This window comes from Candidozyma haemuli (genome assembly GCF_002926055.2).
Source record: "Candidozyma haemuli strain B11899 chromosome Unknown A_2014730914, whole genome shotgun sequence".
Lineage (NCBI taxonomy): Eukaryota > Fungi > Ascomycota > Pichiomycetes > Serinales > Metschnikowiaceae > Candidozyma > Candidozyma haemuli.
Genome location: NW_020289906.1, coordinates 1,258,202 through 1,284,673, shown reverse-complemented (window position 1 = coordinate 1,284,673; position 26,472 = coordinate 1,258,202). Strand labels below are relative to the sequence as shown.

The window sequence follows — 26,472 nt, the reverse complement described above, 5'->3', positions numbered from 1 at the left end:
CTTATCACCCAATCGGGTAACATTAGTCACATTAGCGCGGTACAAAAAATTTTCATCACCATGGGTTTAGATTCAAACGCTATCTCTTTTGTTCACCCATTCTACCACTTATTAAATGTTTGGGAGGAAGAATTTTTCAGCGGTTGACGGAATTCTTAGGTCATATGTTGGCTTATCGTCTATAGGCACCATCAATCGCCTTTCCCGTTTCTACACCATTCCGAGAGCCGATGCCGACGCTCATTCGGTCACTGGAAGGTTCGTGGATGACGTTTCGAAACCTTACACAGTTACGACATATGCCCGTCCTAACGTTGTTCTTGCTCGTGGGAAAGGCTCTTATCTTTTGACCTCGAAAACAGACGTTATGTTGACTTCACTGCGGGAATCGCTGTCACTTGTTTGGGTCATGCTAACGATGAAGTTAGCAGTATCATCAATAAACAAGCACTGAGCTTGATGCATTGTTCAAACCTATACTACAACCTCCCTGCTGGTGAACTAGCAAATAAACTTGTGGCCAAAACGTTGGATTCGAAAGGTATGCATGACGCTCAAAGAGTATTCTTATGCAACTCTGGCACTGAGGCCAACGAGGCTGCCCTCAAATTTGCAAGGAAATATGCTAAGCAAAGAAATGCCGGTAAGACTGAAATCATTGCATTTAAGAATGGATTTCATGGACGTACTATGGGCGCTTTATCGGTCACAGCAAATGAAAATACCAAGCACCCTTTGCTCCGTTAGTTCCTGGCGTTCGTATTGCGGAAACTGATGATATTGAGTCAGTGAAAAGTGTGATCAGCAAAGAAAAGACAGCTGCTGTTATCATTGAGCCGATACAAGGTGAAGGTGGTGTCAACGTAGTCCAACCAGACTTCTTGATTGAATTGAGAAAGCTATGTGACGAGAACGATGTCGTGCTCATATATGACGAGATTCAGTGTGGGTTAGGAAGAACTTCGAGCCTTTGGGCCCATAGTGAATTACCGCCTTCGGCTCATCCCGACATTGTCACCATGGCGAAAGCATTAGGTAATGGATTTCCTATCGGTGCAGTCATGACAAACGAAAAGATTGAGAATGCTCTTGACGTCGGTGACCATGGTACAACTTATGGAGGTAACCCCTTGGGCTCCGCTGTTGGTTTACATGTTGTAGAAACAGTTAGCAACAAAGACTTCTTGGAATCAGTCGCTCAAAAGAGTCAAAAGTTTGAGGATGGCTTGAAAGACATTGTGGAGAAGTTTCCCGACTATGTCGACTCTGTCAAAGGGAGAGGGTTGTTACTAGGCTTGCAGCTCACCTCGAAACTCGACAGTGGTGAGGTAGTGAACAAGGCCCGTGAACATGGCTTGTTGGTGATAACCGCTGGCGGAAATGTTATTAGAATCGTACCTGCGCTAAACATTCCAGAACAAACGATAGAGGAAGGATTAGCCTTGTTGACTGAGGCTATAAGCGGAGCTATCAACGGTAAGTAGTGCAACTGCCAATAGTAAGAGTATTGAAGTTTTGCAGCCATGTAGCGCGCTCAAGATCCGGTACAAGGGATCGTGCATTTTAGTCGTGGTTTCGCTTCCAGTGCTTAGATTTTGGTCTCATCAATCATTCGTCGTTTCCTATTCCATGACAATACCGTTTACAGTTCCTACGCTGGAGCTTGATTATTGCCTCTCGCAGCTCCTTGAGCACAAGCCGCCGAAGATTCTTCCCGAAGAGACCATCCTGCAACTATGTCATCAGCTTAAGACACAACTTTTAGGCGTCCCCAACATCATGTCATTGACCTCTCCATGCACATTGGTCGGTGACATTCATGGACAGTTCCACGACTTGCTAGAGATTTTCAAGGTCGGCGGCTCTCCACCTGACACGAATTATCTATTTCTAGGAGACTACGTCGATCGGGGATATTACTCGGTTGAGACCATTTCGCTTCTAATTGCATTGAAACTTAGATATCCCGAGAGAGTTTTTCTTATCCGTGGCAATCACGAGTCAAGAACTATCACAACTAATTATGGGTTCTACACGGAAGTGTTGAATAAATATAACGGCTCGTTGAAAGTGTGGCAGTACATCACGGATCTCTTTGATTACTTGCCTTTGGGAGCCACCATAGATGCAAAGATTTTTGCTACTCATGGTGGTCTTTCACCTTCTTGCCAACTTCTCGACCAAATTCGTGCTATAGACAGATTCAAAGAAGTTCCACATGATGGGATAATGGCGGATTTGGTTTGGTCAGATCCAGATCCCGAGACTACAGATTTCAAGTTGTCCCCAAGAGGAGCCGGCTATCTATTTGGATATGATGTGATGAAAAAGTTCAATCATGACAATGATCTCGTACAGTTGGTGAGAGCACACCAGCTTTGTAACGAGGGCTTTGTCAGCTACTGGCATGGTATGTGTCTCACCATCTGGTCAGCTCCTAACTATTGTTATAGATGTGGCAACCGTGCAAGCGTCTTAGAAATATCTCATTCAAACTATGAAAGCAAGGCTAAGCAACCTCAGGGTGTCTTACCGGGGCAGTATTGCAACGTATTTGAAGCATCACCAGAGAATGACGAGGACACAGTGCAAGGAAGAGGAGTTAATGGCATTAACCCTGACAGTATAAGCTCTGGCAAAGACATCTTTAGTGCCTACTTCAATGGTCGTACACGTACTCAACATGTCGAATACTTTCTTTGAACAGATGTCTGCTCTTCCGCTTCAATTCTTCAATTGTGTTATAATTTGCATGAGCCTGTAATTAGGGCTCGCTCCACGACGAGATGTTGATGACTTATAGATTAAACAAAATTAAATGAACCAATCATCCATAATATAGTTCAAAGTTGAAACCATTGTGCACTTCGTAATCGTCCAATGAGATGTGATCCTTGTAAACTTGATGGCCCTTTTTTAACACGATCTTCTCGTGGGAGGTTCCGAGCTGCATGGACAAAATCTTCTTCAAATCGCCAATCGTATCTTCAGGTAAACATTTCACTTTGATCTTCTTCCCTAATCTATCATTAGCATTTATCTCGATCATTATGGGTAGGTCAATCTCATTTAATTTCATGAGTGCGAATCTCAGACAGTACCATGAACAAGAGTCTCTCCAAATGATGTACCAGAATAGTAAGAAAAAGCAAGCAAAACGAAAAAAAAAAAAAAAAAAAAAAAAAAAAAAAAAAAAAAAGAAGGAAAGTTAAGCTTACATCTGTGTTACTACTAATATATGCTTGCGATGTCCGTCAGCGCTGTTTGTTCGTTTGTTTGTCGAATGTACGAAAGGTACATGTTGAACATGCGCCAGACCATTCCAAGATATTGACAAAACATGGTGCCCAGCACCGCTGCATTGACCCCAAAATCTTGCTTTTAAAAACGCGACTAATCCTTCAGTAAATGTAGATGTAGGCTCTGTGGAGGTCATCATTCGATGTTTCGATTCACCCTCCAAGCACTTTGTGGAAGAGACTGTAGAAACCTGGTCTTCCTCTTAACCCAGAACCATATGATAATACCCAAAGAGATGCAAAGAGCGCTTGTATAGAAATATCCATCCCTCAAAATAGACACATACCCTCCAGCGCCCAAACACTCCTTCTTCTGATCCTCGGCTAATATTTCGTATGGTTCAGCTATTCCTTCGCATCTGGCAAGTGTAAGTCTGTCGATCAAGTAAAGAATGATCAATCTAGGCCAAGTGCCACCATAATTGGATAAGGTGTTTAGAGTTGTCATGTATGTTCCACCGATTGCAGGGTCAGCTATTCTAGTATGGAAAGCACATAACGAAACAAATTGGATGGTAGACATGAACGAATTGAGTAAATGCTGACATATAATAAGGATAAAAAGCTTAAAAGGGACAGGTCCTCCGTTCAAATCAGGAAAATAAAGGAGGATAACATGAGCGCAAATGGCAGCAAAGAGACGACCTGCGAACCCAAATAGCCATGGCCTTAACGGGCTTTTTCCTGAAGACCAGCGGCCAGAATAGTATCCAAATATCATTTCGAAAGGAAAATCGATAAGAACGGTAATTGATAGATCCTCTTTTGAAAGTCCCTTCTCTAGAAGCTTCAAGTTTGTAGCAGCCTCATTCACTTGAAAACCAAGCTTCGCAAACAAAAGAATCACAACGAAGGTTTGCACGTTAGGAAGTTTTAAGACCTGAAACATGGAGTCATAAACATGCATCAAGTCAATTAAATATTGCTTTGTCCGGTCTAATGGCCTATTATAAGCCGTTTCATGCTTGTAATGTTCAGCAGCAAGTTTCTCACGATTGAGCTTTGCCAAATGAGGTGGATCTTCAGGTATAAAGACAAGTAAAGCTGTAACAAGAAGGTACATCCATCCCCAGAATGACAAGTAATCACCAAGTCCGAAGAGACCCTCAGCTTGTGGGACACTTCTCAAGTATTTATTGGAAAATTCCGGAGAGCTCAAAGCAAGAAAAACGGTGAAACTCAGGAAGTACCCGCAATTCATTCCAACTGTTTGAGCTGTCGAAGCAAATGATAAGCTCTCTGGAGATAACACGGTAAGGGCCCATCCGTCAACTGCTATATCTTGAGTAGCGCAGAATAATACCAATAAGAAGAAGCAAATAGTGATCCTTATCAAGTTTAACGCCGGGTCTGTCATTGAAGCGTCTATAATGGATCCGAGATATAGTAAAGTTATCCCAGACACTAGCTGCACAGGTATGATCCATGATTTTCTTCGACCTACCCGTCTGCTGTAGATCGCGTCCACAATTGGAGACCAAAGAAGCTTTAACGAGTATGGATACGAAGCTAGCGAAAAAACTCCAACCTGTGAGTATGAGAGTTTCGATTTCAAAATAAATGGGACAGAACCAAATGCCAACCCTACCGGCACGCCCTGGAGGGTATACAATATGACAAGTATGATAAAAGCCTTTAAGTCCTTTCTTGGTAAAGAGTGGGTGGCCTTTTTTTCTGGAATATTGGGAGTTGCTGTTGGAAGGAGTCCACCGTTTTCTTCTTGAAATCCTGGCCGAGTTCGTTGAAAACTTGTCGCCTCGTCCATAAGTACTTTTTCGTCTCCTTCATCGCCGCCTCTAGAAGGATGGTGGCTCCTCTTATGGACGTCCATTACACAGAAAGAAAGATGATATCACTGATATGTGAAGCAAACGGGTCCTAGAAGAAGAAAAGACGAGGCGGATGGTTGATCTGGTGCCTGAACGTGTTTTCCAGTAATCGCACTGTATCAACTAATCCGCGTCAGTGCGGTGGATTTTGCAAATATGCCATATAAAAAAAAAAAAAAAAAAAAAAAAAAAGAAAGCAAGAGATATCAATCCGTTGGTCACTTGTAGTTCATGATAATTACGTGATTTGGGTTCTATAGAATGACATCTCAGGTAGCCACAATCTTAGGTCAGCTTATAAACCCAAGACCTTTCTAGATGCTCTCAAGACAATCTCGGCATCTGGGAAAGCAAAGTCCTCCAACTCTTTGGCGTATGGAGTTGGGACTTCACATCCAGTGACTCTCTCTACTGGAGCGTCCAAGTAGTCAAAAGCTTCCGATTCCATGATCTGAGCACAGATTTCGGAACCCACACCGAAACCTGGGAAGCCTGCCTCGACGGTAACCAAATGGCCAGTCTTCTTGACAGACTTAACGATAGCAGGGACATCCATTGGTTTGATGGATCTCAAGTTCAACACTTCTGCGTTTACGCCGTATTTCTCCTTCAAGATCTCTGCAGTTTCGAGACAGTGGCCAACGTTTCTGGTGTGGGACACCAAGGTGATATCAGAACCCTCCCTCTCGATCTTGGCTTTTCCAATTGGAAGGACAAAATCAGGAGACAAAGCTTCCTCAGAAATTTCAAAAGTCTCACCATAGAGCATTTCGTTCTCCAAAAACACAGTAGGATTGGGGTCCCGGATAGCAGCCTTCAACAAACCTCTGTAGTCCTCAGCAGAATATGGAGAAATGACCTTCAAGCCTGGAATAGATCCGTACCAAGCAGCATAGTCTTGTGAGTGCTGGGCAGCAACACCAGCGGCGGCACCGTTGGGGCCTCTGAAGGTGATGTTACATGGCTGTTTACCACCAGACATGTATAAGGTCTTTGCAGCAGAGTTAATGATGTGGTCAATGGATTGCATGGCGAAGTTAAAAGTCATGAATTCACAAATTGGCTTCAAGCCAGCCAAAGAGGCACCCACGGTCAAACCGGTGAAACCCATTTCAGTGATTGGGGTGTCAATCACTCTTCTCTCACCGAACCTGTCAAGCAAGCCTCGGGAAACCTTGTATGCACCGTTATATTGGGCAACCTCTTCACCCATTAAGAAAACATCATCATCTCTGTCCAATTCTTCTGCCAAAGCAGAGTTGATGGCATCTCTAACTGTCATAGTCTTGGTGCCAGAGGCAGCGGAAGCCAATCTCAGGGAGTTCTTTGCGCTTGCTCTTGCCGCCATCATGGAGGTCTTTGCGACACTAGACAACTTGGACATTTTGGTTAAGTTGTTGAGCTTCTATTATAGGGAATTGCAACGAAGGGAACAGACACCGAAGTTGCAAAGGTGGTTTTTGATTTTTTTGGTTGGAAACCGCACTATGAACGGAACGATGAGGACCGGAGCGGAAGCTCGCGCTCGGAGGTGCAGTTCCGACTTTTCTGGCTAACACTTTTACGGCTTTTTTCGCATATTTGCTGTCAGCCTATCGCCTCGGTTTCGGACTTCTCTAGCTTCACCCTGACAGCGAACCCCTACACTGAAATACGTTATAGCTCATTACCCAGTGAGTCACCTCACACAGACATTTTTGTGCTTTTCTATATACGCGATGGTTTTACGGGATTGCTTTTTTCTAACCTCGATATATTCTTTTCTGATTTTATATTAGATTCCCTCTTCATTTTGATCATTTCTTATTTCTTATAGGACTTGACTTCGCAGTGTCAGTCAGTTTCTACCTTGTTTACTCAAAATGCACTTTTTCTCGCGCCATCGCACCAAAACTGTCAAAGTATTCATACTTTGGGAAAAACAGAGCGAGGACTCTTCTAACCAACTTGGCGTCGACATAACCGCTCAGGAAATCGTCCTGGGGTTATCGAGAGAATGAGCGCTTTTATACTGCTTATAATTTTTATTTTATTTTGTGTTTCTTTTTTTTTTTTTTTAAAGAATTTTTTTTTAGCTCGTCGTCTCTGGTACTTCAGTTTTGCTTCACCTTTTTTCCGCCAATACCACGCATCCGTTTCCTAATCGATTGGCTTTTCGCAGCCACTCCATTTTATCCATCAGACCGTATCATAGGACCCGGTGACTCAGAGACTTCGATGCTCATCTTCAAGGCGCAGAAAGGTTTAAGTTACTCCCGGAGCTTTCTATAGCCCAAAAATAATGATTTTTGGACTGCCCCTCCTGCCCCTCCCATATACGACGTTGTTGGTACCGGTTCTATGCAACCGAGCACCGCCGGGCTCTTTATCGCCCCGCACCTATACACCGCGGCTGGCCCAACAGTAATCCACAATTCTATCTCATATTTAAACCACATCGCCTAAGCTTCGGTTCCATATATACCTGGTACTGAATTTGATGTTTAGAATAACAAGGCTACCTTCCAAGTTAAGACCATCGTCGCGTTTACTCACGCAAGCGAAACATTTAGGCACTACCATGAAAAGGCACACAGAAGCTGGTTCGACCATCCCTGCGGAGGCTGCTGATGCTTCCGCCACCATTATCTCTGACTCAAGAGATTTGAGCAAGCAGTACCACACTGCAACTTGGATGGATGCGTTGAGAGAAAGGTCTAAGCAATTGGCTGAGGGCAAGACGATAGATTCATTTTCTTACATTGACCCGAAGACAACTGAGGTCGGAGAGAAGACCAGAGCCGACTCTTTCTCTTTTCTCGTGTTACCTTTCAAGGATGACAAATGGCTTTGTGATACATACATTAATGCTTTCGGCCGCTTACGAATGGGTCAATTGTTTCAGGATTTGGATGCTTTGGCAGGACGAATCGCTTACAGGCATTGTTCGCCAGCTGAGCCAGTCAATGTCACCGCCTCCGTGGACAGAATCTACATGGTGAAGAAAGTTGATGAAATTCAAAATTACAATTTCGTTCTCGCCGGCAGTGTAACATGGACTGGCAGATCATCGATGGAGATAACGGTAAAAGGGTATTCTTTCGATGGCTCGGTTCCGAAGGATATTGATGCCAACACTTTGCCAGACGAAAACGTTTTCTTGACTGCAAATTTCACATTCGTGGCTAGAAACCCAATGACACACAAGTCTTTTGCTATTAACAGGTTGCTTCCAATTACTGAAAAAGAATGGTTGGATTATAGAAGAGCCGAATCTTTTAATGCTAGAAAGAAAGTGGCAGCTAAAAATCAAGGAGTTATTCAGCCAACTGATGAAGAGAATAGGCTTGTTCATGATATGTGGAATGCATCCAAGCAATTGACACCCGAGTTCACGAAGCATGTACTGTTCATGAAAGATAGTACAATTACGTCTACCTTGATCATGCAACCACAATATAGAAACAGACACTCTTACATGATTTTTGGCGGTTACTTGTTGAGACAATCGTTTGAGTTGGCATACTGCGGCGCCACGGCCTTCTCAAGCGCAAATGCGAGGTTTGTCTCCTTAGATTCGACTACCTTCAAGGCACCAGTGCCTGTCGGTTCGGTTCTTTCGATGACTTCAACTGTTGTCTATACCGAACACCTTCATAAAAGGAGGGTTGAAAAAGGTAAGCATTCTCCGCTTGACTTGCCAGCCACTAACCAGATTTCTTCTAATCCCGACGCATTCTTATCGGAACCCGGTACTTTGATACAGGTGAAGGTCGACACCAAAATCAGAGACTTGAGCTCCCCAGATTTCACTGAGTCAGGCTGCTTCATTTACTCTTTCTTTGTTCCCGTAAAGAGCTACAAAGCGGACGAACCAGGGTTCTCGTCAGTAATCCCCCAAACCTACTCCGAGATGATGGAGTACCTCGAAGCAAGAAGGAGAGCGCAAGACACTGCGCAATATGTTTCTACTTTGCCTAGGCCCAAGCTTTAATTGATATGCCATCGTATTTTTCATTTTGTCATTATTATATATGATGTAAAGAGCGAATGAAATGGGGTCAGTATAAAAATAAAACAATCAAAATGAATCTAACTCCTAACAAATAGTAAAACCGTAAACCCTAATCCATGAAACCAAAACTGCTCCAACTATACTTAGTCACTCTCACCACTTTCGCCATCATGAAACTGAGCTGTTTCACCAGAAAATTCCATGGTGGGGGTGTGCGACGAGTCCCTTAAACTGCCCTTTCTAGTGAATTCAACTAGTTTGGCTTTGCTATCAGCATTGTTCGAACCGAAGGGGAAGTCGCTATGAAGATCGTCAGAATACACCGACGTCTTGGAAACATTCTTAGCAAAGTTACCAGAATCTGCAAGATTGGAATTCACGGGAGTGTGTTCCGGATTATTAAGAAGGAAAGTCTCGGAGTCGGGAGAGACAAGAGCGTCTTTGGATCTCCTCCACTCGTAGTTACCAACTGGCGTTTGAACGGCTTTGAAGTCATCCACATCAATGTTCGAACCTGCCTCATTGAAATACTTGGACATCAAGTTATAGTTGGATGATTCATCGTTTTTGTTACGGTAGAAAGCCTCCGTATTATGTGTTCGGTTATCCTCCTCGGCTATATTTCTGAGATTCATACTCTGAGCAGCCCGCTTCTTTGGCGAAGACGTGTTGGAATTCGAATCTAGGACGATATTGCCATCACTGTCAAGTCTTTGTACATTTGCAGACGAGCCGCTTTCCCCTATTATCTGGTTTAGCGAATCTCTCAGGAAAAGAGGGGTGATACCAGGTGACTGGGAAGCAGATTTCCTCGTCTCGTCGTCGACAAGACGAACAGCGAAGAGCTCTTCAGTGTTCACGGTGCTATTGGAGATCTCTGATGCATGCCTTTGCTGCATAAGCTTATTTTTGACAGCCATCAAGTCCGAGTCGTCCTTGGCCCTCCAGGACTTCATTGGCTTCTCTGATGCATCAAAATACCTTGAGTCATTATCACTATCCACATGAGTTACTGAAGACAGCGTAGAGGCAGAGTCGTCATCAAGTTTTAAGGCGTTCAAAGCGCCCAATTGATAAGGTGTCTCGGTGTGGTCGTCCATGTCATGGGTAACACCGATTCCAGGTCCATCAATAATAGTGTCTTCCACAGACTTTTCGTTCTCTTCATCATCATTCCGTCTCTTCTTTCTGCAGCACAAGAATAGAATCAATATAAGTGCTAAAGCAAGGAAAAAACATGGAAGACCGATGGAAAGTCCGAGAATCAACGCCTTCCGATTGTTACCATTATCCAGTGATCTGTTCACTGTATCGGGTGTGGTGCTGGGCGACATAGAAGCACTCGACGAAGATGTAGCAGTGGCGGAAGAGCTCGAGCTAGTTGATGAAGAGCTAGTTGAAGACTTTCCATCTACCCCAATAATTGAAAACTCCCTTGATTCAGAGTCGAAGGATGATTCGGCATCGATTTTAACAGCCAACAGCTTTAAATTGGATGGCGCATTACCTACAAGTGTCATGTTTGACTCTTCGTAGGACAACCAATCATCAGAGTTTTTATCGAAAGACACACTCACCTGGGTATCATTAAAATCCGTGAATAGCGAGTGCATAATCTGGAATTCAAAGAACTCTCCTCGTGTAGCGTTAATATCCGGTAAATCGTCAAGAGTAAAGACCGATCCAATTGATTCGAATCTGTAAGGCAAATCCACAGTATTACCATGGAAATCACTCACGGTGATGGAGAAATTATCACTTCTCAGTGAATTAGGGAAGGTTCCACTCAAGGTGAATTCCGACGAGTCGAAATGGACGTATGATGGTAGATCACTAGCACTCACGGAAGAGATATTTGAACGCGTAATTGCCTCACCATCTAAATACACAGAAGTCAAAATGGGGACATCGTAATCAAAATCCAATCCATACGTGCCGTTTATCTTGATAGACTCATTGAGGGACGTACTCAATGAATGAGCGCCAACCAAGATACTGAAGGTGGCCTCAGCACCAGAAAAGCCGTAATAATCCGACGCGAGGAAACTGAAGCCATATGCCGAAGAAGGGGCAATATTAGACGTGACATATGGGACAGTGCCGGAGAATGTTAAATCATCAGAGTTGAAATGTATCCAACTAGGCAAGGAGGTTCTGTCGACAGAGCGACCGTAATATGCGATGATAGGTCGCAGGGCATCATCCTTCTCTTCAAACATATCCTTAGAGAGTTGGATATTAAAGTCTTCACCTTCAGACAACACAAGACCACCTCTGCCATTGGTGTTTCCATGCTTGGCGATGGTAGTGAACATCACGTCTTGGGAAGACAACTTAATGCCCGTACTATTCGACACGAGCATTGTATACTCTCTAGACATTTCAGAACCATCAGAGTCATCTTTACCCGTCAATGTCACCAGGAAAGACGCGGCATCAGCTTCAGAAGGTGTACCAGTGAAAGTTCTGCTCAGCTCGTCAAATGATAGCCAGTCAGGCAAACCATGGGCAGAGTAAGCGATGGACCCACCGTTGTTGGAACGATAGGTCAAGTAAGCAATTGTAAATTCATAGGGCTGGTCCACACGAGCGACATTGGGGAGTTGTTCGTCCATGGGCCATCCTAAGTAGATGGCATAGACCACCGCCTGGAGTAGTATTAGGAGACGGAGGAGCATGGGCAAGAGCCGTTAAGGAATTGACAGGCCGTAAGATTAAACGTGGGAAGCGATAAAGTTTATCAAGAACAGAAAGAAGAAAGAGAAGGAAGGAAGAACTTTTGGGCGATGTGGAGGTGGAACGAATTGGGACAAGAGCCGCTTGCACCACTCCTTCCTTGGTTCAAAGGAACGGCTGCGAAAAGTAGCTAAAAACAACCAATATGCCTGCAAGTTTGAGACGAAATTGAGATTTGAAAAGCGTGTAGCGAAAACAGCGCAGGAAATACCAAAAGTCGCGTTTTGACAGGCACTTGGTTTTGCAGCCACTAAGGAGAGAACAGGCCATGGCGATTTGACCATCTGAGAATATTCACATTAAAAAATCTTTGAAATGTATGCTTAAGTGTACTTACAGTCGGATGAACTCCCTTCTTCCTTTTTCTTTTTTCTTTTTTTTTTTTTCTTTATTTTACTTTCTGTTTTCCATGAGTAACATCCACGAAACACTCGCGGGGGCAACTCTCGCTAATGTTTTGGTTCGCGCGACGCGAAAGTCGCACGCATATACCCGTTCCCTTCCAAGACACGAACCAAGATATGCCCTTTCTGTAAATAATATAGCGTGTCTGCAAGTAATTTCCAGTCAAGCGCCGAACACCAAGTCTGCTTCTTTCCGTTTTGTGCATTTTGTGGCTCCTTTTGTCAAAGTCTCGAGATTCCGATCGCAGCACCGGGTACTGGTTAATCAGAAGCTATAACCAACATATGTTTTTAGGAATACTCCTATTGTAAGGAACAATGGATAATAACTTCTCCTCTATTCTAGACGAGGTTGTATCTCGTCATATTCAGAGCCATCTTGGAATGAGGTACATTACGATGACACCAATATAACCAAAGGCGAGACCAACTAACTTCTCTGCAATCAGATGGAAGTACATGTTGGTCATGAGCAACATAAACCACCAGAGTGCAAGTAACACGATGGCTAGAATTTGTGGTGTTGTATTAAGGGTGTCAATAATCTTGGCAGGTAAGTTAGGTCCTCTCAATCTCGCCACATTTCTAGTGAATTGTTGCCACCCTTTCCAGTATGGCTTTATCTCGAAAAAGAGATACAAAGAAGAATGGACTAGCAAAAACACATGCCCCAGAGGATCATGTCCACCTTCCCATTTTCCTTGGATGGCTCGGCAAGCAAACGACGAGATTCTTTGAGAATGGAATAAGCCGTCTACCTCTTCAAACAAATGGCCCCAGTGCTTGCTATCAGGTGCCACACATTTTCCTCCAGTATAGACAAACACTCTGTCCATTATCGGTAACCCAAAGCACCATTGTGTAAACAATGTCCACCAGAAGGTTGCCACTAGGTATCTGACGATAGCCAGTATTACAGTCTTTGGACCAAGTTCCTTCCTTCTTCTCAGGAATATCACCGCGTAGAAGAAAATGACAACAAGCGTAGTCCAGGCCCATCCCTTCTTAACGAATAATTGGTTGAATACGTTGCCTTTGTCGTTGTAGTAATTGTAAACCTCTGATTGCTCTGAGTATAGATGTAGTAATTTGCCTACAGCAAAATTGAGGGCAAAGGAAAGGACAAATGCAACTTCAGCGAGCGATACTCTCCATCTCTGTTTCAAATATCGAGAGAACTTTTCAAGATTCTCGAAATCTTTGTCATATCGTGTACTATCCGCCGCCATAAGTAAAGAACGGACTGAGGCTTACTGGTGATTAAAGATGTGTCCTCTATCATTGCGAGTGCGAATTTAGGTCTCAGACAAGACAAGACAAACTACGAGATGACAAGGTCGTATATGAAATTGCCTCTGACGGCATGTTTCGGGTTCTTTATTGTCGTAAAATATTATACAAGTAGATATTTTTTTTCTCATCACAAAACTCTTAGCTGGAAGCTCAGTCCAGAGTTGACGCACACGACTTGACCTTATGATGTTGCCTTCAGCTGGTCATCCTGCTGCTCCGGGGTCTGCTGTCCGTCTGAATGCTCCTGTTGCTTTTCTTGTATCCTCGTTTCTGCTGATGAGTTTTCCCCTGTATCTGCCTCTTTGCTAGCGGCGCCCTCAGTTCCTTCCTCAGCATTCTTCTCTGTCTCCTTTTCATCTGCTTGCTCCTTCGGTTTAGTGTTCACTTCTTCAAGGCCCTGCCACTTCTTAACCATATCATTCATAAGACTATTCATAAGCTCGGGATTTGTAATCTCTTTGCAGAAGTCTTTGTTCTGTAGTAGGGTCAAGATGTGAAGGCAGTTAGGATAAACCAAGTGCTTTGCGTACTTGGGATCTCTCCAGTAATTAAGGTAATCAAGGTAATTTATAAATGCTGGGTCGTTGAAATAATCGCTCTGTGCTAGGAAATTCACATATTGAATATTTGCAAGTGATTGAACGAATTCAAGTTCAACTTCCCATCTCGTAGGAAGTTCATCAGGCTGTTCCGACATTGTCAATTATAATTAGCTTCTAATTATTTTACCTATGGGGCTTAATGATGTAAATAGCTCTAAAGCTCCGAAGTCTTCCTGGATTTTAATATGTCAAGTCGAGAGTTACGTTGATGCGATACCTCTATCATCAGTGCACTACTACTTCATCAACAATAACAAACACCAAACTCACACATTGAAGAAGACAAATGTCGCGACAATTGGCTCTCGAAAAAGAGCTACAGCAAGTAAGAAGTCTTAACAACACGATAGATACGTTACTAGAGACTGTTAGCAATGCACAAAACAATATAGCCGAAACGAAAAGTGCAACAGATAGCGCAGGGGCCCTACTAGAGGATTGGATCAGGATCCTAAACCAGACGGCTTTTGTGAGAAATGCTTTACAAGATACACGTTGGAAGGGTCTGAACGAAGAAACTGATGAAGGTGCAGATGAGGCAACGACCCAGGCGACCGAGCTAGAGGCCGAACTCAAGTCTTTGGAAGATCAAAACAAGAAGCTACAAAGTCAAATAGACTCCTACAAACGACCAGATTCTCTGGATCGGGCTTCTAAAAGGCCAAAATACTAATGGACAAAGCTCGTTTCATATACATTGCAAGGGCGATAGGATTAATGAGGATGTCTACTTGAAGATACTGGTGATCAAATCAGCAGAATCAACCGAGTCGCCTTCCTTAATCAAAACCTCGCCCACTTTACCACTGACTGGTGCACTAATAACCATCTCCATCTTCATTGCACTCAATACAGCAATAGGGTCTCCCTTCTTGACTTCCTGGTCTTTCTTGACTCTGATCTCCAAAACAACACCAGCCATTGGCGCCCCAACATCATTTGGCTGAGCGGCCTTTGGACGTGTTTTGGTCTCAATTGAAATGGTTTTATCATCGATAGTGACTGAACGCATCTCACCGTTTAATTCAAAGAAAACCTCACGAGTTCCAGTCTTCTTGGAGATCTCGCCGATGGCCAACAACTTAATAATCAAAGTCTTGCCTTGCTCAATATCGACCACAATCTCTTCGTTGATGTCCAATGGTTTTAAGAAATAACGTGTAGGTAACACTGATAAGTCACCGTACTTCTCGACGATAGCACGGAAGTCTTCGTATACCTTTGGATACATAACATAAGATGCGATGTCGCTCTCGGTAATGCTCTCGCCGTAGCGTGATACCAACTCTTGTTTCACTTTCACGAAGTCGATTGGCGCCAAGGTCAAGCCGGGTCTCTTATCCAACTTAGGCCTCTTGTTGCCCAACATATTTGTTCTGAGAGGCTCGGGGAAGCCACCATATGGAGTACCCATTAATCCTTCCATGAAATCTAAAACAGAGCCAGGGAAGTCCAATTCTGGGGCTAGCTTGATAACATCTTCTTCGGTCAAGTTGTTGGAAACCATAAATTGAGCCAAATCACCAACAACCTTGGAAGTTGGGGTAACTTTAACAACATCTCCCAAAAGTTTGTTGGCTACCTTATACTTTTCTTTAGTCAACAACCATTTTTCGCCTAAGCCTAGTTGCTGAGCCTGGAAGATCAAGTTAGTCAATTGACCACCTGGAATCTCGTGTTGATATACCTCCGGATCAGGACCCTTCAAATCGGCCTCGAAACAAGAGTACAACAATCTCATCTGAGCCCAGTAGTTGTCAAGCTCTCTCACCAAGCTTTCATCCAATCCGTGTTGGACATCGCCTTCAAGCGAAGCAAGCAAAGCACTGATGGATGGTTGAGAAGTCATACCGGACATTGAATTAGAAGCGGCATCAACGACGTCGGCACCAGCCTTAGCAGCAGCATCCATGCTTGCAACACCAGTTCCCGCAGAGTCATGAGTGTGAACATGAATTGGAATGTGGGGATACTTCTTCTTGATAGATCCAATCAAAAGAGATGCAGCCTTTGGCTTCATTGTACCAGCCATGTCCTTGATGCCAATGAAGTGAGTACCCATCTCAACAATCTTGTCCACGACATTCAAGTAGTAATCCAAACTGTATTTCTTATCTGGGTTCAACATGTCACCGGAGAAACAAACAGTAGCTTCAACAACTCCCCCTGCTTTCTTTACTGCATCGACACCAACCTTCAATTGATCCAAGTCATTGAGAGCGTCAAAGACCCTGAAAATATCAACACCATTCTCCTTCGCTTCTTTGACAAACTGGTCAATCGCATTGTCTGGCAACGAAGAATATGCCACACCATTTGCGCCTCTCAACAACATCTGGAAAGGAATGTTAGGAACCAATTCTCTCAACTTTCTCAAACGGGCCCAAGGATCTTCGTGGAGGAATCTCATCGACACGTCAAACGTTGCGCCACCCCAACACTCCAAAGAGAAAGCACCATTTAAGGCATGAGCTGTGGTTGGAGCAATATTGACCAAGTCAATAGTTCTCACACGGGTGGCCAACAAGGACTGATGAGCATCTCTCCAAGTGGTATCAGTGATCAAAGTACCCTTGAAGTCGTTGACTTGTTTTGCAAACTTCTCTGGTCCAAGCTCAAGAAGCACTTGCCTCCAGCCTCTTGGCTTCACAGGAGATTCGACATCGATTTCAATACCAGTCTTTGGGTCATGTAAAATCGGGATCAAAGCCTCGGTAAGGAGCTTAGGCATACCCATTTGGCCTTTGATAGAGGAACCATTGACAGCCAAGTCGCCCAAATAGCTCAACAACTTTGTAGCTCTGTTTTGAGAGGAGATCATTCTGAACAATGATGGCGTGTCGTCAATAAAAGTCGTCCAACAGTTACCCTGAATGAAGGTTTCGTTGGTGAGCAATGCCAACAAGAAAGGAATATTGGTTTTAACTCCTCTAATTCTGAATTCGATCAAAGCTCTCAACATCTTTCTTCTTGATATTTCGTATGTTGAGCCAGAGCATGAACATTTCACCAACATCGAATCATAGTGAGGAGAAATTACAGAACCAGCAAAGCCATTACCACCGTCTAACCTTACACCATTACCACCTGCAGAACGGTATACTTCGATCTTTCCAGTATCTGGTTGAAAATTCTTTGCAGGGTCTTCTGTTGTGATTCTACACTGGATGGCGAATCCACGGGTAGTAATCTTATCCTGGAGCAAGCCCAACTGTTGCAAAGAAGCACCTGCAGCAATCTGAATTTGAGCTGCTACTATATCAACACCTGTGATTTCTTCGGTGATGGTATGCTCGACCTGAATTCTTGGATTGATCTCAATAAAATAGTGTCTGTTTTGTTCATCCACTAAGAACTCAGCGGTTCCGGCGTTTCTGTAATTCGCTGATTTAGCCAACTTAACAGCATCAGTTAAAATGGCATCTCTCACAGATTTTGGCAAATTCTTAGCCGGAGCAATCTCAACCACCTTCTGATGTCTTCTTTGAACAGAACAATCTCTCTCGAACAAGTGAATGACATTGCCGTAGTTGTCAGCAAGCAATTGAACTTCAATATGCTTTGGTTTATCCAAAAATCTCTCAATGAAGCATGTTCCATTACCAAAGGCTGTCAATGCCTCAGACTTGGCTCTGTTGAAAGCATCTTCAATAGAGTCGCCCTCCCTGACGACTCTCATACCACGGCCACCACCACCAAAAGCAGCTTTGATGATAACTGGGAAGCCATATTTCTCAACAAATTCTTTAGCTTCGTCGGTGGAGTCGATAGGGCCAGGAGTACCGGGCACAACGGGGACATCGTTTTTCAAAGCGAGAGTTCTGGCAGAAACCTTGTCACCAACAGAGTCAATGGTATTATAGGAGGGACCAATCCATGCAATTCCAGCTTCCTCAACCTTACGGGCGAAAGTTGAATTTTCAGAAAGAAAACCATATCCTGGGTGGATCATATTCACATTGTGCTTCTTGGCAATACTGATGATCTCATCGATTTGCAAGTAAGCCTGAACAGGAGAGAACTGGCCCTTCTTACCAATGACATAGGATTCATCAGCTTTCAATCTATGCATGGACAATCTATCTTCATGGGCATAGATGGCCACTGTCTGCATTGACAACTCGTGGGCGGTTCTAAAGATTCTGATGGGAATCTCACCTCTGTTGGCAACAAGAATCTTGTTCATTGGACCCAACACAGTGGAATCCCTCCGCATCTGGTTGATCTTGGCACGGTCCGAGGTGGACGTAGCAAGCGAAGCCATTGGAAAGAACAGAAGTAGTAGTTTAGATAAACGGGAAGTAGCGATAGATTAAAGATAACGTTGCCAGGGAACTGCAGAGAGCACGGAGCAAAAAGCCGAAGTGCTGGTGGGTCGATTTCTGGAAAAGAACACTCAAGGCTAAATTACCTTGAATCAATGAAGTCCAAAAATAAAATAAATAAAACGGTTGGCAAAAACTTCAATGCTTGTTCTTCAGTGACGCAGCCTCCCTGCTTTATACTTGGATAATAGTCCGAGGGTAAGCATTGGTTCGACCTGTACGGCGTCTAGGAGATTGAAGTCCGACGAGCTCGGCGCGCCCATGAGCTCCGAATCGACCAAGACAATTAATCCAAGGGGTGATAAGGGGGCAGAGCCAATTGGGTTGTTTGAAAATAATAACGTTGCTCCTGTAGGTTAGCGTTCGTATTTTTATCGAATATATCACAGTGGATACTATTTTACTAGAGCTCTATATCGTATAGTTCCTCGCCGGTATCGGTTTGCGGCTCTGACGGGTCTGACTGTTCTTGCGCAGCCAGTGCGGCGATGTAGTCGATGGAAATAGCGGAAAAAAGGAAGTCTTTTCAAAGAGAAAAGAGTCAAACGTTTTGAAAGTCCATTGATCCGTATGGTAAATGCTTACAAGTTGACTTCTCCCAATCTCTCCTCTTACATGAGGTCGTGGTGCTTTTTGTGTGCGTATCTTGCTGAGACAGATGGTCTCGGAGTCTGCCCGCGGTGAGTCGTTGATGCAAATGCCCATGCGGCGACGACTGAGCTGGGCCAATGAACAAGCTAAAGTTTCGATAAGACCGTTTCGTGAGAAATGAATGTGACTTTGGCAATTTCCAAATCGTAGATATTGAGCCGCCACGATTCGTGGAGGACTTGGGAAAGGCGTTGCAGTTTCAGTTCGTGGGCCAGAAACCTTCGAATGGGACAGAATCTGGAAAGTAGTTCTATTAGATCTTGCTTTACCAGAAGTATCCTCTGTCGGTGTGTCTGCTCTCGTGGGTGACACTTGAGAATCAATTCGACGCTGGAGTGCTACCCTGTGGGGCAAAATACTCTAGCCATTTAGTGAAAGTTGATGAGCGGCAAAGAGGGCTTCAGCCCCAAGTACATACTAGGGGCTTCACGAAACCTAGGTAACGCTTGTACGTAGGCACTGTAACTTCAATCCAAATGTCCTGTTCAAACCGCCTTCGATAGTCTATTAGCATTACACTGGTATCTATGTACATGTTACAGAGGCTTCGAAAACCTTATTTTCCACATCGCCTTGATATTTTGAGGACCTTCGTAGTACACCAATGAACAGCACTTTAAGACTGAGGATGAAGAGAACGAGAAACAAGAAGATAAAATGAAGTAAAACCGAAAAAGAATAAAAGAGAAAATTGTACCAAAAATAAAGGCATCACCAAGAAATGCCCTTTCCAACAACCCATAAATGAGTAACCGGTCCCCAACGGCTCCTCCCTTCCGAAGTCTCGCTTACTTCCCCGTTTGTCTCATATTTTGCTCGCTCACTAATCCCACACTCCACCAGCCTCAAAAGTTCCTAGCGTTCGGTTTTTCGCAGCCAAGCCGGCAAACAAAGAACGTACGAAGGAAAAAAAACGCAAAAAATCAGAAAAAACCAACAAAACCAACAAAACCACCGCCCAACGTCAAACGCAAATCGCAACCGCAAAACATAACGTTCTCCGCCTCACCTCGTGGCCAACGTAACCAATGTATTCCCCTCTGCCCTAGCATTCCAATCTCCTAACCTTAGTTAGCCGCCCCTTTCCCATTCTCCACCTCCCCTGTGGCTAATCTATTGCCTGGCGCGGTAAACACTGGCAGTCTTATCAGCGGCTTCAGTGCAGGGAAAGCATTGAATTGGCTAGCGATGTGACAGGCATTTTTCGCACCAGCGGACCCGAGGAGAGACTCAGAAACAAGAAAACTCTATGACGACATGGCGGTTAGGAAGAGAAATCGGCTGACAAAGAGCCTTCCAAACATCACACAATCACAAGCTCAATGAGCATAGTTTGCAGCTGTCATGCGGTCAGGAGAGCAGGTGCTTTTTTGGTGGTGCTACGTAGTCGAGTGAGTTACATGTGGGTGCAAATTGTGGCGTTTTGGTGAGGAATCACGCCAGGCAGACTCAGGGCACAGAGCAACTGAGGGGCCTGGAGGGAGGAAAAAAGAGGAAGTAAACCCGCGAGTGCCCTGAAAAAGGCTCAGAGAAGACTTTGAAAAATACGCACTATGTAGTGAGAAAAAGCAGGGAAAGAAGCGCTACTGGGTTTTGGAAACAACCGGAAGGTCGACTAGCCGTAGAAAGAATTACCAAACAAAGGCACTGATAAGATTGAGGTTCTGGGGAGCGCCACATCAAGGCAGAAATAAGAACCGAATCGCCGAGTTTTCCCACTTTTTTCCCTTTTTTTTTTTTTTTTTTTTTTTTTTTTTTTTTTTGTGTCTTTGGCCTTTGTTGCTTCTCCGCGGTGGCACCACCCCTCTGCTTAGAAACCATCTCTATAAGCCGAGCGAAAGCGCACAGGAATATCCGAACCCACCCTACAGCCAACGTGCCGCCGCGACACTCCTCATCATATATAAATCAGCGGCTGCATCCGGCTACTACTTTTTTTTTTTCTTTCTTCTCTACCGCCTATAACTTCTGATACCCATGATTAGAGCATTTTCTACCACTGCCGCCGCTGCTTTCAAGAAGGAATCTGTCACTCAGTTCAGCAACGTTGCTCGTGCCGCTGCTCCACCAAAGAAGTGGCAGCCAACTAACGGTAACTCCTTCAGATCATTTGCTGAGTACAGATTGAAGGCCGTCAACCAGTCGCCTTTGAAGCTCAGATCCAAGGCCAAGAAGGATTAGAGCTGGTCTCGAGACCTTCTATAAAAAATTTTACAAAGGATATAAAGGATTATCTAAAAAATGGGCCACTGGGTCAACGGGGACCTCAGTTAAGTTTTTCACTTCTTGTATAGCTAGAAATTTTCACACAAATTTTTTTCAACCCACTGTGAAATATTAATGTAGCCGCACACCTCGCTAGTTTGTGTGCAAGAGATAGGCCAGCGATAGCGCAACCGCGGGCTTGTAGGTGCGAGAGTGTGAAGAGGATTTTTTCTTTCCCGCTAGCATTCCTGGATTACCCGAACCAACCGAGGTAGACACAAGCGGGTGAACACGGGATGCTGGGAAGCATACGGAAAGTTAAGAAAAAGTCGGATGTTAAATGTCACGGAGTTAGCTGTTTGAAGCGTACTGTGGACGGGATACTGTTTTTGGAATATGGAAAGTTACGGCTAAACTGTAGGGTAGAGATGGGTGGGGTGGTTTGGTGGGGAGCTGGCGGGCCTCCAAAACCGAAGTGAATCTCATGTTAAAGGCAATTGATAGCGGTGTTACAACAGCTGACAAAAGGCATTTTGATATTTTCTGGGGTTACTGAAATGTCTCCAGTTGATAGTTTTGGCCGTATAAGCGGCTATTTCTTGCCATTATACCGTTGTTGATGTGCTCTTCCTACTGTGCTCTACTACTGTAATGTGCGCAACAGCTTTAATGTTCGCCAGCCACTACGGGCGGGATACCGTTTATGGAAACATATAGGATATCGAGAAGTAGGTAAGGATGGAAAGCGGACAAGGTCCTAAAGTGAGAAATATCCAGGCCTGTGCTCTCCTTGAAAACCCTTACTCATACTTAGATTATATACTCTTTCTAGACCCGAACATGGAGCAAAAGACACCAAGCTTCTTCTTGCACCCAAGAAATGCCTAACAAACTTTTGAAGGATGTTTCTGTGTTCGTTGTCATGTCATTGTCAAGTTTGCCCCCACAGCCTACTTAGCATCAGCTATGATCAATAGATTCCATGCAGTTACTTAGAGGGTCGATATTCAAACTTAAAAAGCTTACTGCCACTTTCTAGTGACCTAATGAAGGTTAAACATCACATGAAGAAAAGCAACAAAGTTCAGTATGATGGTTCCAGAACTAGGGTTAGAAGCTTCGGACGGTCTCAGGGGCACCATAGCCTACCGTAATACAATTAGTGGATATACATCTATAGGGGAATGACGTTCAGGGTCTAGAATTCAATTACTTATTGAATTGCCTTCATAATTCAGATACCATTGTGGGCCTCTTTGATATCTGCCTATAATTTTCGGTTTACTGTCGCTTCTAACACCTTCCAATGGTAAATATCTTACAATGGAGCCACAGAACGATCTGCTTGCTTCTTCATATAGTTTGCCCCTCAGTGGCACTCTTCATTACGATATCATCTCCTTTGTTTGAGCTATCAACAGCCTTCTTATCCGGAAAGTCCGTGTGCAACCCCACCAAAGAGATCTTAGCGATTGGATACGACTAGATCAAGCAGTTATTATTCAAGGACGCCAAAGGAGGACCATAGGCAAATAAAATTATATATAATTGCTCAACTGATCAGAATATTTTTATCAGTCCTAGCTAAGCTTACAAGCTCTGCGGCCTCCCTCGCCTATCTCTGACAGGCTTATCTGCCTGAAGATGAGCGTAGCTACGGTTGCAAAACATATCAAGCACTAGGCTAACAACAAACCTAGACCCCGCGTCAAAAGCTGTACCCCAAACATCAGAAGAACCCTCTGCTTGAGTGCCTTTTGACCTCGTGGCCCTTATGAGCACATGACATGGCGCACCCACTTACTCAAAAGCACTTACATTTATTTAGGCGCAGTGAGAGTACCAGCACAAGGCACGTGACATGACATAATTTTTGTATAGTTAAGCAGTACTGGGAGAGTCATCTTGTCGCAGGGCTGAGGGATTATGCTCGCGAGTGGGTCGGATTATATGCCCCATTTAGTGAATTCTAATCAGTAGCCTCCCCTGCAGCGCTCACAAACAGCCTATCCCTAGCGCAACTTGTATCACGTTTTTGCGTAAGTCATAACTGTGGATGTTAAGCGACCTATCCACAGTAATACACTGCTAAATTAGGCATCGCCAGTGGACCAGTTATAAGGAAACGACCAAATCACCGCTTCTTCTTCTTTACCGATCTTTCATATCGTCCCCTCCAAGAAATCTTCTCAACCCCTCGATTTCTCGGCCTGGAAATGCAATCTCGCAGAGCACTCAAACAGTCCACCCAGTAATTTCAGCAAGCCTAATGCCAGAAACATCCAACGCCTTGATAGACCAGTTGGTATACATCGACAACTTCATTAATACTGCTGCTGAAGACACGCCAAATCTTGACGTGGATAGCCAGTTGCTGCTTGACCTAGCAGCTTTTGCGGACGACTCGTTCGTGTTTCCAGACGAAGAGAAACCTAAACACGAAGACGAACTGAACGACCACGACGATACGCCATTCCACCACGAGCTTGGCTCGAACCTGGCGTCTTTAAACAATAACAACAACAGTAATAGTAACGACGCGTGGTTTAGCCAGTCTGCCAGGCAACACAGGAAAAGCTTCAAAGACAAGGACTCCAACGGTCCCAAAGGTCTTAGCGTCAACGAGCGGACGAAACTAGCTAAACTTAACCGTCTTCATCATTACAACCAGAACTCGAACGAATCCCTGACTCCGACACTTCCGAGCCAGGCGCACCCTGAGCCTTCAAACGAGACTCATGTCGAAGAGAATGTTCAAAACAACAGTCTTCTAAGTGAACCGCAGAGGGATCTTTCTAATCTTCCGAAGTTCCCTGTCCCACCTGGAGCTAAAACTTCCCTTGAGCAAGCTGGTCTTAGTCTGTATCAAATCGACTTGCTATCTGCATTGATCGCTCAGCACCAGGGAAACCTTACTGAAGAACATGCTGACCCATTCCAAAACCAACATTCTCGTAATCAATCCGGGATAGACTATCCCAGTACATTCGCTATTGCTCCTACTTTGGCCTACCAGACTAACGCAGTTGACACACCAGGTTCCGTCAACTCTGCTTTCAGCTCCGAGAGCTCTCGGAGTAACTCCGCTCTTGCCACACCCAGTGTGCTGAGTACCGGTGATTTTGGTATGGACAGAACTAATGACTTGGATAAGAGAAAAAGAAATACTGCTGCTAGTGCTCGTTTCAGAATCAAGAAGAAGATGAAGGAGAAAGAAATGGAGGCTAAGATTCTGCTGTTAGATGATCATATCAGGAAATTTGAGGTCAAGGTGAGCGAACTCGAGATGGAGAACAGGCTTCTCAAAAATCTCATTATTGAAAAGGGAAACCGCAATTCCGACGAGGAGCTTCTTCTATTAAAGGAGAGGATAAAGGTCGAAAAGCGGAGCTAAAATCATTCACTTCTACATAGGTAAAAAAAGGTCTTTAAGAGAGCAAAATGTAGCTTAGCAACAAGAGGGGTTGACTAACGGAAACGGTGGAACTACATGACATCATCAGAAGAAAGATGTCATAGCTTTGCCGGCTGTACGATGGGTAGAATCGGCCCAAAAGAGCCGTTCGGAGATTAAAAAAAAAAAAAAAAAAAAAAAAAAAAAAAGCGACTTTGTAGCGAGTCGTGATTCATGTCTATTCGTCTATCAAGTAATTAATCATTGGAGGTCAACACCCTCTGCCAGGGAGCGACGGTGTTTGAATTTTTTGACTGCCTTCTTTAAATTTGAGTAGCCCTTGATGCCATCAACCATGGATCCAATAGAGGAACCGCGTGATGATGTCCTCACTGAACTCATAGTGCCGTCGGAGCCGTTGCGGCTACGGGACAGGCCGTAGTTTGAGTTTGAATCGGAGCTAGGCTGTTCGGTATGAGTCGTTTCGTGATTATCAGATTTGCCAAGCTCAAAATCAAGCAATGCTTTCTCCCATTGATCCTTCAAGCACGCGGCACTGGACTTCTCTCTATCTGCAGCGGGAGTAGAATGACAGTATGGAGGGCATGGGGCAACGTCGTGAGTGACGGAGGAGTAGCAGGACGTTTGAGACCACAGCGGCAGTGGCTGGTCCGGAGGGACTATTTCCAGGCGACGCCGGAGAGTAGTCGAGTCATTAGTTGACTCGCGAGTGTATAAGATGAATTCGTTGTAGCTATCGAGCAAAAGCTCGTAAACCACGCTACGGGTATGTCTGAGGTCGGAAAGCGGGGGTAGGTTTGACTCCAAGAACGTCAGACGGAGAGTCCATGGGATATTGACTTCTTTAATCAGGTCCTTTGCGATGAAAACCTTGTATAGTACCAGCCACTGATGAGTGAGGGAGTCTTGTTGAGCGATCTTCTTTTCTGCATCGCCAGCGGCAGTCAAATTGGCTCTACTAAGGTCAGCTAGGGCAACGATGAAGCGGTCGAGCTCGACGATAAATTCCAAATTTTCAGTGCAATGTGATGATGCAAGGTAGGCGACGAAGTTGGCTCTGGAGTAAGGCCCGCAGTTAGCAGTAGTGGAAAAGGGGGCCACGATCTCATCTAGCGGAGGGATGGAGCACCGGGCTCTGCAATCGAAATCCATGAGAAAGCCAGTTTCAGAGAATTCGCAGCCTTGGAGAAATGGAGTTTCTTTTAAACGTTAAGGAATGAAAAATGAAAAAAACACAACAGGAAACAGAAAGAAAAAACAACCCCGGATTCCGGCCCACGGAGGGGAGGGTGTTTATAAGGACCAGACAGGACCCATGCACGGCCGATGCTGGGGCTCTGGCGACGCAGGCAGTGCGTGGAGGAGCGTTTAGTCGGCAGCCACAGGTGAATTCCGCGGCAGGCCAACGGTCTACTGCGGAGCCTGACTCAGGCAACAAAAAACGTACACAAAATTGAAATAGGTAAAAAAGCAGACGGGTTTTAGAGACATGGTCACGGCGCCAACCGCCAAGGTAACTAGAGAGGCCAATTTACCAAAGTCAGGGAAACCACACCGTAGACCAACAAAACGAAAAATCACAGGGGGCCAAGACCCGCCAAATTAGGATGAAACCTTAGGAAATGGGCAGGACAGGTACATTGACAATCATTCTCGAACAGGAACCGTTGGGCTCGGCAGATGAGCAGCTGGGGTAAAAAACCATCTCTGTTTTGTTCC

General features: G+C 44.5%; 11 protein-coding genes across 11 annotated transcripts; 4 read left to right on the top strand and 7 right to left on the bottom strand. All coding sequences in view use genetic code 12, as the record gives it.

Annotated features, from left to right (window-relative positions):
• Positions 1 to 115: 115 nt before the first annotated feature.
• PPG1 (putative serine/threonine-protein kinase) lies at positions 116 to 2,703 on the top strand (the record flags this gene model as incomplete). The annotated part of the gene is made up of 4 exons (XM_025484317.1): positions 116 to 423; positions 456 to 685; positions 730 to 1,480; positions 1,530 to 2,703. The coding sequence occupies 4 exons, from the start codon at positions 116 to 118 to the stop codon at positions 2,701 to 2,703; spliced, it is 2,463 nt and encodes an 820-aa protein (XP_025342532.1).
• A 124-nt stretch (positions 2,704 to 2,827) lies between these two features.
• On the bottom strand, positions 2,828 to 4,656 carry CXQ85_000573 (uncharacterized protein; the record flags this gene model as incomplete). Its single annotated transcript, XM_025484316.1, has 2 exons — positions 2,828 to 3,064; positions 3,508 to 4,656. The coding sequence occupies 2 exons, from the start codon at positions 4,654 to 4,656 to the stop codon at positions 2,828 to 2,830; spliced, it is 1,386 nt and encodes a 461-aa protein (XP_025342531.1).
• Positions 4,657 to 5,423: 767 nt separating this feature from the next.
• On the bottom strand, positions 5,424 to 6,512 carry PDB1 (pyruvate dehydrogenase (acetyl-transferring) subunit E1 beta; the record flags this gene model as incomplete). The annotated part of the gene is made up of 1 exon (XM_025484315.1): positions 5,424 to 6,512. The coding sequence occupies one exon, from the start codon at positions 6,510 to 6,512 to the stop codon at positions 5,424 to 5,426; it is 1,089 nt and encodes a 362-aa protein (XP_025342530.1).
• A 1,176-nt stretch (positions 6,513 to 7,688) lies between these two features.
• On the top strand, positions 7,689 to 9,101 carry CXQ85_000571 (uncharacterized protein; the record flags this gene model as incomplete). The annotated part of the gene is made up of 1 exon (XM_025484314.1): positions 7,689 to 9,101. One exon carries the CDS (start codon positions 7,689 to 7,691, stop codon positions 9,099 to 9,101), a length of 1,413 nt encoding a protein of 470 aa, XP_025342529.1.
• Positions 9,102 to 9,265: 164 nt separating this feature from the next.
• On the bottom strand, positions 9,266 to 11,800 carry AXL2 (Axl2p; the record flags this gene model as incomplete). Its single annotated transcript, XM_025484313.1, has 1 exon — positions 9,266 to 11,800. The coding sequence occupies one exon, from the start codon at positions 11,798 to 11,800 to the stop codon at positions 9,266 to 9,268; it is 2,535 nt and encodes an 844-aa protein (XP_025342528.1).
• Positions 11,801 to 12,630: 830 nt separating this feature from the next.
• CXQ85_000569 (uncharacterized protein) lies at positions 12,631 to 13,491 on the bottom strand (the record flags this gene model as incomplete). Its single annotated transcript, XM_025484312.1, has 1 exon — positions 12,631 to 13,491. The coding sequence occupies one exon, from the start codon at positions 13,489 to 13,491 to the stop codon at positions 12,631 to 12,633; it is 861 nt and encodes a 286-aa protein (XP_025342527.1).
• A 245-nt stretch (positions 13,492 to 13,736) lies between these two features.
• Positions 13,737 to 14,252, bottom strand: SOH1 (Soh1p; the record flags this gene model as incomplete). The annotated part of the gene is made up of 1 exon (XM_025484311.1): positions 13,737 to 14,252. One exon carries the CDS (start codon positions 14,250 to 14,252, stop codon positions 13,737 to 13,739), a length of 516 nt encoding a protein of 171 aa, XP_025342526.1.
• Positions 14,253 to 14,443: 191 nt separating this feature from the next.
• On the top strand, positions 14,444 to 14,830 carry DUO1 (Duo1p; the record flags this gene model as incomplete). The annotated part of the gene is made up of 1 exon (XM_025484310.1): positions 14,444 to 14,830. One exon carries the CDS (start codon positions 14,444 to 14,446, stop codon positions 14,828 to 14,830), a length of 387 nt encoding a protein of 128 aa, XP_025342525.1.
• Positions 14,831 to 14,884: 54 nt separating this feature from the next.
• Positions 14,885 to 18,421, bottom strand: PYC2 (pyruvate carboxylase 2; the record flags this gene model as incomplete). The annotated part of the gene is made up of 1 exon (XM_025484309.1): positions 14,885 to 18,421. One exon carries the CDS (start codon positions 18,419 to 18,421, stop codon positions 14,885 to 14,887), a length of 3,537 nt encoding a protein of 1,178 aa, XP_025342524.1.
• A 5,186-nt stretch (positions 18,422 to 23,607) lies between these two features.
• MET4 (Met4p) lies at positions 23,608 to 24,732 on the top strand (the record flags this gene model as incomplete). The annotated part of the gene is made up of 1 exon (XM_025484308.1): positions 23,608 to 24,732. The coding sequence occupies one exon, from the start codon at positions 23,608 to 23,610 to the stop codon at positions 24,730 to 24,732; it is 1,125 nt and encodes a 374-aa protein (XP_025342523.1).
• Positions 24,733 to 24,993: 261 nt separating this feature from the next.
• On the bottom strand, positions 24,994 to 25,905 carry RGS2 (GTPase-activating protein; the record flags this gene model as incomplete). The annotated part of the gene is made up of 1 exon (XM_025484307.1): positions 24,994 to 25,905. The coding sequence occupies one exon, from the start codon at positions 25,903 to 25,905 to the stop codon at positions 24,994 to 24,996; it is 912 nt and encodes a 303-aa protein (XP_025342522.1).
• Between the last annotated feature and the right edge of the window lie 567 nt (positions 25,906 to 26,472).